The sequence below is a fragment of the Aulonocara stuartgranti genome, assembly GCF_965226115.1.
Source record: "Aulonocara stuartgranti genome assembly, chromosome: 11".
In the NCBI taxonomy this organism is placed as follows: Eukaryota; Metazoa; Chordata; class Actinopteri; order Cichliformes; family Cichlidae; genus Aulonocara; species Aulonocara stuartgranti.
In genome coordinates this window covers 15,326,923-15,339,410 of record NC_138947.1, presented here as the reverse complement: position 1 = coordinate 15,339,410, position 12,488 = coordinate 15,326,923, and the positions used below count along the sequence as shown (strand labels likewise).

At 39.7% G+C, this 12,488-nt stretch overlaps 1 protein-coding gene across 5 annotated transcripts; it reads right to left on the bottom strand.

The window, feature by feature from the left end:
• Positions 1–26: 26 nt before the first annotated feature.
• znf384b (zinc finger protein 384 b) lies at positions 27–12,080 on the bottom strand. Of its 5 annotated transcripts, none has more exons than XM_082551609.1 (11): positions 11,863–12,080; positions 8,907–8,961; positions 8,544–8,611; positions 8,227–8,455; positions 7,666–7,779; positions 4,655–4,809; positions 4,479–4,570; positions 3,529–3,753; positions 1,916–2,083; positions 1,725–1,803; positions 27–1,605 (listed from the first exon to the last, which is right to left on the bottom strand). In XM_082551609.1, exons 3-11 carry the CDS (start codon positions 8,607–8,609, stop codon positions 913–915), a joined length of 1,821 nt encoding a protein of 606 aa, XP_082407735.1. In that variant the 5' UTR covers positions 8,610–8,611; positions 8,907–8,961; positions 11,863–12,080; the 3' UTR covers positions 27–912. The 5 variants fall into 5 exon arrangements, with proteins under 5 accessions (XP_082407735.1, XP_082407736.1, XP_082407734.1 ...); XM_082551610.1 differs by lacking the exon at positions 8,907–8,961 and having other exon boundaries at positions 27–1,302; positions 1,447–1,605; XM_082551608.1 differs by lacking the exon at positions 8,907–8,961.
• Positions 12,081–12,488: the final 408 nt, after the last annotated feature.

Sequence of the window (12,488 nt, the reverse complement as noted above, 5' to 3'; positions counted from 1 at the left end):
TAAAGTAGAAAAAAATTAAAAAGAAGTAATCACTTAGAGGGTTTTATTTTTATTATAAGCAGAAAAAAATCTCATGAGTCATTATGTCTATGAATAAGTGTTATAAATGTTGTTACTATGGAAGTATAATAGCAGAAGCACATTTGAATAACACTACTTTCAGGACATACATACAAAGCAGTACAACTGGATTACATGAACAGGCTCATCACTCTCTCTCAAAGGTTACGTGAAGGCCTGCAAATCGATTTAAATACATTATGTGTTTTACCATAACCTTTAAGCACGCAATCATACTTTATAAACTGGTAGGATATAACTTTATATATGTGATTGCTATTTTTTCTTTCCAGAAAAAAAGGATCACAAGCATCCGTTGTTATAACTTCGCAGAGTTAATAACGTTGATGTAAAAACTGAAAGTTTCTGTATGAAAGTATAAAAAAATACTTCCGTAGTCAACTACTAATTTCAATAAAAGAAAGTCAATAACTTGAGATGGCCACAGTTGTATCTGTAGGGAAGAGCAGGAGGTGTTAATAGTAAAGTGAAGTATCTCTTAGATGCTTCCTATTATAAAACCATCACTGTGATGGACTGAAACATACTTTATTGCAGCCTTCACATGCACGTCAGACTGGACAGCTAAGCAAACAAATCAAACAAGGCAAGAAAAAAAAGAAGAGATAAAACTTAAAAAAATAAAACTAAAATTATAGTCTTCAGTTTATTGTGTCATGGTATCGTTTCTCCTGTCTGCCTCAAAAAAATCATTCAGGCACAGTCATTTGTTCCAAAGTTTCTGCATCATCTTAGTATTGCTTTAATTTTTCCACTCTTCATCCTCCATCTCTTGTTATTATGAATAAATTTTAGCTTGCCAACCTCCCACTCTCTCTCCTTTCATCTTCTCTAAGAGTTGAGATGCTCCACTTGGATGGTGGATGCTGACACAGTGAGACAGAGGTCCTTGTGGGTACTAATGTCCGCCACACTGACTGACTTGTACTGGATGTCGTTGGCAGACACCGTCTTATATTGATGGAGGTCAAACGGACAGGAGATGGATTCTGTCTGAGGGTAGTTGCTCTGGCTCTGTCCTTGCTGGCCCCTGCCCGCCGCTCCACTCCCAGCTCCTCCAGGTCGGCTCGATGCTCCATCTGCACTCTCTACCCGGCTCTGAGCTCCAGCCTGGCCCTGGGCCTGGCTTTGGTTCTGTTGTGCCGGCTGTGCTGCCATGACTGCTGATGCAGTCAACTGCTCTGGGTTGTGTTTCTCCATGTGTTTCACCAGATACGTCTCCTGAGATGAAGGGAGGATAGGTAGAGGGGAAACAGTGGAGACATGACTACACGGTGTAAAGTAGCTGCCAGGTGTCTGATGCCAGTGAGGCGATTCATAGTGTTGCATGTAGTAATGCTCTTCAGAAATGGACATTTGTCTTACTGAAGTGTAAGTGCGGTTGCAGAGACCACACGAGTAGATCCGGGCATGTTTGACAGTGTGTGTGGACATGTGCACCTCCAGGCTCGCTGCATCTATGTATCCTTTATTGCAGTTCGGGCACTTGTAAGGCTTGTCTTTGTTGTGTTGACGCCGGTGAGACTAGGGGAAAAAATTGTTATTGGTGGGAAAAAAAGGCATAACAATACAGTGAAATGTTTTGAGAGTTAGTTAATACCCAAACACTCCATGCATAAGAACAGAACCAAACTCATTCACACCTGTAAATTTGAGAGTTGCGTGAAGGATTTCTCACAGCCTGGGTGACTGCACTTGTATGGCCGATCTCCGGTATGAATCCTGAATAAAACACAAAAACACACACATGTACAAACACGGGCGCCTATCACTTTCAGGGTGACCTAACCTGACCGCAAGGAGATGAGAAACCCTAGACCAGTGGGTGATTTACCTGCTGTGCTGCTGAAGGTGACTCAGCTGTCTGAAGGACTTTTCGCAGTAGGAACAGGTGTAGGGTTTCACTCCGGTGTGGATGCGGATATGTTGGGCCAGGTAACTAGAGTTGGCAAATGACTTGGTACAATGGGGACACTTGTGGGGCTTTGCATCTGTGTGGTTCCTGATGAGAGCAGATAAGATGGTAAAAGAGAGAAATGAAAACAGGACTGTAAGGATAAACTGAAGACAAAAAAAGCCTCATTTTAAGATAATCCTCTTAATTTATCATTTCAGGGAAAAACATCTCACACAAGGAAATTAAAGCTTGCGGCGATGAAGCACAGAGCAATGAAACATTTGGAAATTCTGAAGAAAACACCCCAACAAAATACGCTTTACTGATTACGGCCAGCAGTAATTACAAAATTCACACAAACATCCAACAAATTTAACAATTTTATCTGTCTGGACCAACTCGATTAGATGCTTAAGATTTAAACACAAGAGATTATATTAAAGGGGACCCATTATGTTATGTAATTTTTAGCTAATACTGAATTTAACATGAGTAGCTTTTCAAGCCTTACAGGTCTGATGCAGCCCCTTGATGCAGCCTCTCAGCTGTCTGAAACAAGTCGTTTTATCTCCTTCTCTCTCCCCTTCAGTCAATTTTCTCCATCAGACAGGAGGTCTGAACAGCAGGTGGGTGGGGAATCTATGCTCCTTGCCAGAGCTGTGTCCCTGAGGTGACCACTTTATGGATATTGACTCTCACTGATATCATACAGAGCTAAGAGTTGAACAAAGTATCTACAACTAAAAGAACAGTCTAAAAGCTGTGTTTTTGCCTCATAGAAATTACCTTACACTCACTTGTTTAATATGAAAATCCAGCATTTTAATGGTATACATATGCCGGAAAATAAAAAAAAGCATAACAGGTCCCCTTTAAAACAATAAAATAATAAATACACGTTTTACAAATGTATCAGTTTATCGTGCTTCCTGAAATGATGGAAAATTGATACGAGCACAGCCCCCCAAAAAGGATAAAACAAACAGGATAACAGAGCATGAAAGCAAAGCATGGCAGAACATCACTATTGAGTGTTGAAGGTGAGAAAAGCACTGACAAAGATATGAACCATCAAATCAATAACACAAAGGGCTGTACAATGGTAAAGAGCAACAATACTGTCAACTTTATTTTTTAGAAGTTTACTTTGAAAGATTTGAAATAGGTATGTGTGTTTATGGAAGAAGCAGTGTCGGAAGACATGACAGCACATGCAGACAGAAGAACAGAAGGTGCAGTGCAAAAAGGAGCAAGACCTGCACAAACACAGCAAAGACAGAAACAAAGGCAGGGGGGAAAAAAACAAAAGAAAAAAATTTACGGCCAAAGGCCAGACTTCAAAGGTGTCATCTGAATTTTAATATGCTGAAAAGGTCACTGGATGGAACTGGCAACATGCGAGCCAACATCCACAAGGCAACGTAATATGGTCTGCACTTCACTGTCTTCACCAGGATGGAGAAGAACATAGGAGGGGTCTTAGCAGGACAAGTTAAGAGAACAGGGTATATGGTATGGGTGGGTAATGGGGTTGGGGGGGTCTGTAGTACCGTGAGTGCTGCTGTAAGTGACTGAGCTGCCTGAAAGATTTCTGGCAGTAGGAGCAGGTGTAAGGCTTGGCCCCACTGTGGATGCGGATGTGCTGGGCCAGGTAGCTGGAGTTGGCGAATGACTTGGCGCAGTGAGGACACTTGTGAGGTTTGGCCTCTGTGTGCGACTTGGAGTGGATCTGCATGTCAGACTTACTGAAGAAGGTCGCCGCACACATCCGGCACCTACAGGCGTAGAGACAGAGAAATGGAAGGACGGGATGGAAGTACAAGGAGGAGGAAGAAGAGGGAGATGTACAAGAGGAGGAGAAAAAAAAGAGAGAAGATGGGACAGAAGAAGATTAGGAGACAGGGTAATGGAGCAATGACCCACAGAGAGAAATAAGATATCACAGAAAATGAAAAGAAAAAAAAAGAAAAAAAAATCAATGAAGACAAAGGCGGGTTAAATCAAATAAAGACGACACAACCAGACAACACAGTGAAATGTCAAGGGAGAAATCAGTGAAAACTGAGGAGGAAAGGTACACAGGTACTATAAAAAAAGAGGAAGAGAAGGACACAGAAGTGAGATCACAGCTCAAAGAGCATGCTATATAAGGACAAAGGGGAGAGTAGAAGACAGGTTTGTGTCCAGTGTGTGCAGACGGAGAGAGCATCTACAAAGCATGTATTTGTTTTCTCAAATACATTTTTAGTAAAGAATTAAGCATCCATCACAAAGCCGGTGTGTTCAGCCACAACATGCAGTGAAGAGTGTTTGTCTGAGGAGTCGGCGTGTCAGACGCTAATATCCAGCACTGCCAAGGTCATCTACAAAAGCTGAAAATCTCAATGCTAATTTCCAGAAGTGAACAGAGAAACAGATGTATGCATATTTCACAGCCAGAGCAAGAACAAATGGAGATGAGCAGCAAGTATTTAAAAACATTAAACAAATAAATAAATACCTGTATGTTTTCGTGCTATCTTTCGAGGCATGGTCTTCGTCTTCATTTGAGAGATCATATGGATCTCTAGCATGATGCTGCAAAGTTGTCACCTATTGATAATAAAATTAAAATTGATTTAATGAGCAGTTCGTTGCATCACGCTTCCTTTTTCACATCTGTAGCTGTTCTCTTACCTGGCCACCTGGCGTCAGATGAGCCAGTATTACAGTTTCATTTCCCGGCATGCCCAGAGGACCAACCCGAGACACTGTGGTCTTCTTCTTTCTCCCTCGTTTGGAGGGCGCTGGCATCACAACCACATGTGGATTCCCGTCCGCTTCTTTTTTGTCTATGAGAAGATCGACAGTCACAGGTTAAGATGATGGAACAGAGTTTTGAAAGCAGAAGATGGAACAAGTTTGTAATAATTCCATCCCATATTTAAATACCATCTACATAATGGTCTGTAGGTGCATTGACATCAAACTGAAAACCAGAAGATGCTGAAGGAAGTCTAATGTGTTTCAGTATAATCGACATGTGAATACATTTGGACAGCATCAGACACATGATCAAAATTGATGTGCTTCTTTTATAAATATGGGCACTTTTCATACTGAAAATCTGTATTTATGTTTGTTTTCTAAAAGCAAAGACACCAATAATTTATTAACAGTTTCAAACAGCATCTATTGTACTGGAAGACATAAATTTACTTAAAAAGACAGAACCATAAGTCACTGACACAGGCTTAGTAATAAAATAATCTGGTTTTGCTACTCATCAGATCACTCTGTGCTTTGTGGACAAGGACACAGATGTGTTCATAGCTCAGAGATGTAATTTACGAACAGCCTGAACAAAGTCTAACTTAGCACTGCAAGAAAGACTCTCAGTCAGGTTTGATCATGTTCCAGGTAATCAAGTCATCATTAAATGCTTCAGACATTTTTGTCTCCTGAGTTTTTAGTGTAAGAATTTTCTTTTATAGTCTCAATAGCTCCATAAGAGAACATATGAATGCCCCCCAAAAGCCAAAATATTTCACAGATGAGGGATTCAGTCAGTGATTAGTCATATTAAACCTGGTTTATGCTCATTATAGTAGCCCTCATGAAAGTGCGAAAAGCACAAACCATGTTAAGTGTTGTTTCAGTGTGTCGTGCACCTGACAACTTTTGTAACCCAGTGTGCACAGCATTGCTGAGAAGCTATGAAGACACAAGAATAAGAATCCTTTATTGTCATTACGTGTTCACACAATGAAACTTCATTTGGTAGCTCAGAAGAGAATGGGCCTTTAGCGCACCCATCGACATACATATATATACTGTACATACATATATACGACTGTGCTGGTCTCAATGATATATACTAAAGCTCAGACATTCTCAGATTACAAAGAAGGAGCTGCAGCAACACCTTCAAAATGAGACTTTCTGGAGAAATCTCTATGAATTCTTAGCTTCTTCTTTCTAATTCTTCTACTCATGTACCAGCACTGATGAAAAGTTGCTGCACCTATTATCTAGGAGAGGACTTCAGCGAGTTCAGTGTAGAGATGGACCGATCCGATATTACGTATCGGTATCGGTCCGATACTGACCTAAATTACTGGATCGGATATCGGAGAAAAATAAAAAATGTAATCCGATCCATTAAATATCACGAAAGCACCTCACAAAACTTGCAACACGCCGTAACTCACCTCAGAACGTTAGCACGTCGGAGCAGTATGCATCACGTGATAGAGCGGCTGTGGCATGCGGGACCTGTCGGTGGTCTGGATAGCATGTGGAGCTTCGCTAGCAACCCGGCATTTCATCTCCGACAAAGTTATCCCGAGAGAAGTAAAGCAAGTGTGTAAGTCCATCTCTGAATGTTTGTAAAGCATTCCTGCGTTAAGCTTAACGAGCGATATATGGAGCGACTGCCTCTTCTTGCTGCTACTTCAATCATGAAACTGCTTAACGATCAGCTGATCGGCTTTTCTGTCGGGAGTCCGTCTCTCTTGTTTGCTTTTGGCCCACTTTGCACCAGAAAGAGGAAACCAGCGGCTGAACAACAGCAGAACGTTTAAGCTTGATCAGCTGTTGTTAGAATGTATTTATTATTACTTTCTACTCCAGGATCTTTTTCTACGTAGCTGACGGCTGGTAACTATGCAGGGGCGGATCTAGCAAAGTTTAGCCAGGGGGGCCGATAGGGCATTAACAGGGAAAAGGGGGCACAAAGACATACTTTTCTTTCTTATTCTCATTTAAAATGTCTAGCTTTTAATAAATAATTATCTGACAGCCAAAGTTTTAATTTGATGCAAAATGAATAGAAGTCCATTACTGTATATAGTAACTATTAAGTCTAATATATATATATATATATATATATATATATATACCCTAGTAAGCTATAGTACTTTTTCCTTTGGGAAGGTACCATCTGTGCAGTCTGCAATTTTGTTGAAGAAAGATGTTGAATCTATTTAATATTTCTTGAAAAATAATTGATTTCTGTGCATTTTTTTTCACACTGCATCAAATTAAGGTTGATTACGTTGATTAAGCATCATGAGGTGGAGCGTGAGGGGTGGTTCCCTATTTTTTATTTATTTATTTTTATTGTTGCTGGGAGTTGGAACCCTATTAGTTAGGTTGCTTAATATTTACGCTAAGTACTCTTTAAAATACCAGAATAGGGAGGATGGTGCAGGTTTAAGTTTATTAGATTGATCAGTATTGCTGAACTATGAAATATTTTTTTTGGATACAGGTATAACAGAATAGCTTTAGTGTAGTTGTTGTTTTAAACTTGAGTATGAACTTATACAAAATGCAGCAAGATATTTAAAAAACAGTTTTGTTGATTAAAAAACACTATATCGGATTCATATCGGTATCGGCAGATATCCAAATTTATGATATCGGTATCGGACATAAAAAAGTGGTATCGTGCCATCTCTAGTTCAGTGCACACTGAAGCGCCAGTAAGTAACGGCCATGGGGCTGCAGCGGCATCACAGTCGACACATACCAAAACCAATAAGGTGACCATAAACCAGGCTTTACACAATACCCTGAGTTCTGAATCGTAGTAAATCTATAACACTGTTTGATCCACCCATATAAGTTTTAATCATTTACATAGTAACAATATTGTACTTAGAAACAAGTTAGCCAGTGTGTGTGTATAATAACATGCTGTTCACCTGAAGAATGGAGTGCTGAAACAATCATGGTTGTTGCTGGATGGCCGGACACAAACGACTGAGAGGAGGTTGGAGAGACTAGAGTTCCCTGAGGAGTCGTGATCACCAGACCAGCTGCAGAGAAAGAGACAAGAGCAGAGATGAGAAATTGTCTAAGATGAGCAGTGTCACTGAGGTTGAGGAATTCAATTTACAGCTTCAAGAACATGTTGCCAAAGGCATTTTTTTAAACTATAATCTACATCTCCAAGTGTAACAATAGCACTACAAAGCAGAATGTTTGTAATACAGCGCTAAAGTTGTCTCAGTTGAGGAAAACCTTGAATTAATTGTTCATTTTACTCCCATTTTCTCTATTTACAAAGTTTGTTCTCATAACCTAAATAATTTAACACACTGCTGTTACATTATACTTCAAAAACTGAGGGTATGGGATCTAAATACGGCCTTAATATTTGGTGTTTCAGTGTTTTTAACTCAATCCCCAAATATGTTAAGTCTTTCAACCTCAAAACTGAGAAAGAGACGCTTAAAGGTTTCTAAACACAGAAACAAGCCCACCTGCTGTCATGATGCCTGTGGAGGGGACAGGCAACACTGTGATGTTCTGGGTGCTGTGCGGAGGGTGGAGGTGCGCCGCACTACCAGCCTGGCCTCCTCCATCTGTCTTGGCCCCAGGCGTGGGGATGGTGAGAAGAGTCGTCTGGTAGTGAGATGCAGGGGAAGCAGAGAAGGAAGCGCTTTTTTCCTGTTGCTCTTTTACTTTGTTTAGGAACATGGCATTCTCAATCTGTCAGGAGAAAGGAGATTTTTCTTTGACGGAAACATTCTCTCCCCGTCATCAACTGATTGAACAGTAAATTATTTTGTAGCCTAACCTGTCCGGGCATAGTCGGGACTGGGGACCAGAAATATGATGAATTAAAATGAGAGTCTTCCATCATTTCTGCAACGACACAAAAGCAGCAAGATTTAAAAACTTTCCATCACAGCTGGCCAACACTGTATCTTCTATATAAAACATAAAGTCTAACTTTAGAGTTGATTTGGAAGCTGACATTTGTAATAATGGTACATGCATTGTGCCATATGACATTTAGTCTAACATTAAAACACTCAAAGTAGGAGGGAGGACCCATCGATAAAACTATTTTAACAGAAAATTAATTTTTTTAGCTTTACGATTCACTGGATAGCTTATTAATAAAAAAAAAAAAAACATTGGTTTGAGTTAGGTGTACCTAATGAAGTGGCAGTGGAGCCTGTTTCCCTCACAGCTGCTTGTGTACATTAGGACTAAAAAAAAAAGAGAAGACATTTCTACTAGAGTAATTAAAAATTGTAGTGAAAATGCTCATGCAGTGTGTTTCTATGTCTAATGAGAAAGACCTTAATGAAATGTTTCCCACACCAAAGAGCATGTACTACATTATTCTCCTGCAGATCAATGACAAGACAAATACCAGATCAATGCATTACTGTTTTAAGGGCTCACCCACTACAAGGATTTCCTGTTAGGAGGCCTCCGGGCCTCCTAACAAAAATTAGTAATGGTTTGTCAACCCTCTCAGTTCATTTGTGCACCTTATTCCTAAAATATGACATGGCTTCCTGAGTGCTGACTGCACACTGCAGAGCACCAATTAATTTAAGAACATACACCTTGTTAGCAAAACCAAGAGAAATAATGAAAACCACAAATCTGAATCTTGACATTCTTCGAGATGGGGATCAGGTAATAAGGTTGGACCTAAAGAGCCTCGCCATATCAGTTGCTTCACCGTAGGGGCGGGTGTAAAGCAGACAAAGTGTGTTGACGCAGCACATGTTGTTGTGACATGTTTTAGAATAAAAAGCAAAGACTGTTTCACTTCTAACCTCAGTGTACCAACAAGCCAAACCAGGACATTGAAACTAAAGTAGAGAAATGAAATTCATGTAATTCTGGCTGCTAAAAGCAAAACAAAACAATCCTCCAAAAATCAATAGGAGGCGAAATTATTTTAAAGAAACTCACAGCAAATGACTGCAAAGAGTCTGAGGGGTTGTTTAACGGCACGATGGAGGTTCTAACACTGTGGTGACACTTTTTGTTTGTTTGTTTGTTTGTTTTATTCTCACCTGTAACCAGGTTTGATTCACTTGTCCTGTGTGAAGCACTGTGGTTACTTTAACTATGCCGATATGGCCCCAGGGTCAAAATCAGCCCTGAATGAGGCCAATGTGAAGTTTATAACTTACACTTCTGCTTTTTTTCCTTTGTGATACGAAATATTTAGACTGTAAGAAAACCTGGTTGACAGGGTGTTTTCCAGTTCAAGAAAGAAAAAAAAACAGTTAAGAGCTTTGTATATTACTGAGTAGAAATACATGCACTCCCACTGTTTGTTTTCTTTTGGCTCTGGCAAAAACTTTTGTGGGCACTAAATAAAAGACCCAGTTAATCAAATTACTAGACACTAACTCCCCAGTGTGAGGGTGGAGGTTTTTTTAAAGGGTCCCTGAAGGTGTGGGTCTCTTGGGGAAGCACTAGGCTCATTCCTGTGACGTGTTATTGCTACAGATACAGTTTAAAAGGGAAAAGTAGAAAGGGGGAGAAAGATTCTGTTTTTCTTAATTAATGAGATAATTATGTCGCAGAAGAAAATGTGCTGTTGCTCAGACTAAAAATCCCAAAAGAGTCTCTGTTGATTTAAAAGTTTCACTTCATAAGCATTAATGTTTAATTAAGCTTCATTTAATACAATTTTCTTTAGGTTCAGGTCTGAACCAGTGCGAGATACTGCTGTCTATGAGTAATATAGATGGTACTGTAATACACTGTTTATCAGCTTGATATAAGATAAGATAAGATAGAACTTTATTAATCCCTCGGGTGGGTTCCTCTGGGAAATTCGATATTACATTGTTTCTCCAGGATCTTTAACATATAAGACAATCCATGAACATGTGGGTATCACCCAATTTTTCTAACTTAAAAGAAAACAGAATTGTACCGCATCACTGTTTTCATGAAGTTTAATATTACAGAGGCTATACTGGGGGGATTTTAAGAGATGTCAATAATTCAGAAACTACTTTTTTTGTCAGATTAATGTAATAGATTTTTGAGATAGTTGGTACATTTATATGATAAGAAAAGCAAAACTAGCATGTTGGTCTCATGGATGAGTCGTTAGAGATATTTCAATTAGCTTTTACTTTTGTCTTAATTGTTTGTTGTCTTATTGTTCATTAATTTCCATATTAAGTTTGCTGGTTACATTTTAGTTTCTTTTGTTGGAAAATGTTTAGTAATGTTTTGATCTATTAGAATACAAGGGATGTTTGTACAAGGGAGAATTTTAGAAGCTCAGATCAATAAAAACACTCGACTAAACGTGTGCACAGATATCCCACATACTGAATGTGTTCACAATTAAAACGTATCAGAAAAGACTAAAAGTGAAGACTTGTAACTTATATTTCCTATTGCACTCAGATTATTAAGGAATATATGAAATACTGTTTAGTTTAGTTTTTCTTTTTTGTTTTGTTGAGAATTTGTGTTACTTTTTATTATTTCCGTGTAACTAACATGTATTGTCACACCCACTTTTAGTTTTTAGTTTGGTTGCCTATTACAGCCTTGTCTGGGTGCAAGTGTTTGGCTCCATACAGCTGTAATTCCATAACTGCAGCTCTGATTAAGCGTCCAGATGTGTTAAAAAGCACTATTAAATAATATGAGGTTAAACTTTCCTGCCCGCTTTCCTATATGTCAGTATTTAGCGGCATTAAAGGGGATCCACATCCAGCTACTTAGCTTTAAGTTTGCTCTGCGGAATAAAGTAGACCTAAAAGAACTACAAAAACATGAACTTTCATAAAACGCCACATATCGGAACAATGTAAGGCGCATATCTACAGCAGGTCTCCATTTGGCCTCCGTGCATCCTGCAGTTATTCAGGCCCGACGTGCTGATTAACATACATTTAGCAGACACACAGTGTGAGCCTGTGCTGCCTTCCCGCTCGGGAAAAAATAAACGCAAAGCAATGAAAAAAACCAAAAGCATAAAAAAAACTGAAGCGAAGAAAAAAAAATAGACCATCCTCACAGACTTCCGGCTGTGGGGACGGGTGGAGAGGCGGCAGCAGAGTCGACCGAATCTATCAAAATTTACTACCGACTGCGTGGAGAAGAGTGGCGTTTACCGGAGCTGACGACTCCGCTTTCCTCCGCGAAGCTCCAGCAGGCCGGGATAGTTTGGACACAGTTTCCAAATCTGTCCAAATTCCAGTGAATCTGTGAAGTTTCCCCCCCTCCTCCTCTTTTTTTTTCTCTCGCTCTCTTTTTTTTTCGTTTTTTTTCCCTCCGGTGAGCCAGTCGCTTCGTCTGAGCTTCACTTCCTCCTGATAAGGTTGTCAGACAAAAGAAGCGTGTGCAGTGACGTCACTTCCGCTTTCTGTCAGGCAGTTAATTTAAAAAATCTAAAAAGTCCGCGATCAGCTGGTCGTGTTTTTTTGAGTGGTAGTAGTGGTAGCAGTAAAATAAACAAATAAATAATTATTTCACTGTATCGCATGCCAGCTTTTACTTACCAAGTGAATAAGTCCCCAGTGGTGCGTTTACTTGTGGTCAGAAATATAAATTAAGTCAGTACTGTCAGGGGTGTCCAACACTCGGCCCGCGGGCCAGAACCGGTCTGCCCAATTAATGTTTTTGGGGTTTTTTGTGAGGCACTAGACTCAAATGACTTTGTTCCATTATTAAACAATATACACACATGATTACTTTACTTTGTCACTCTTCCTGGGGACCAGAACCGGTGTCGTGCAAA

Coding starts and splice junctions, on each gene's coding strand:
- znf384b (XM_082551609.1), bottom strand. CDS start 8,609: ATGATGGAAGACTCTCATTTTAATTCATCATATTTCTGGTCCCCAGTC. Junction 8,456..8,543: donor TCCCGACTATGCCCGGACAG/GTTAGGCTACAA, acceptor TTCTCCTGACAG/ATTGAGAATGCCATGTTCCT. Junction 3,754..4,478: donor GATAGCACGAAAACATACAG/GTATTTATTTAT, acceptor CTACGCCTGTAG/GTGCCGGATGTGTGCGGCGA.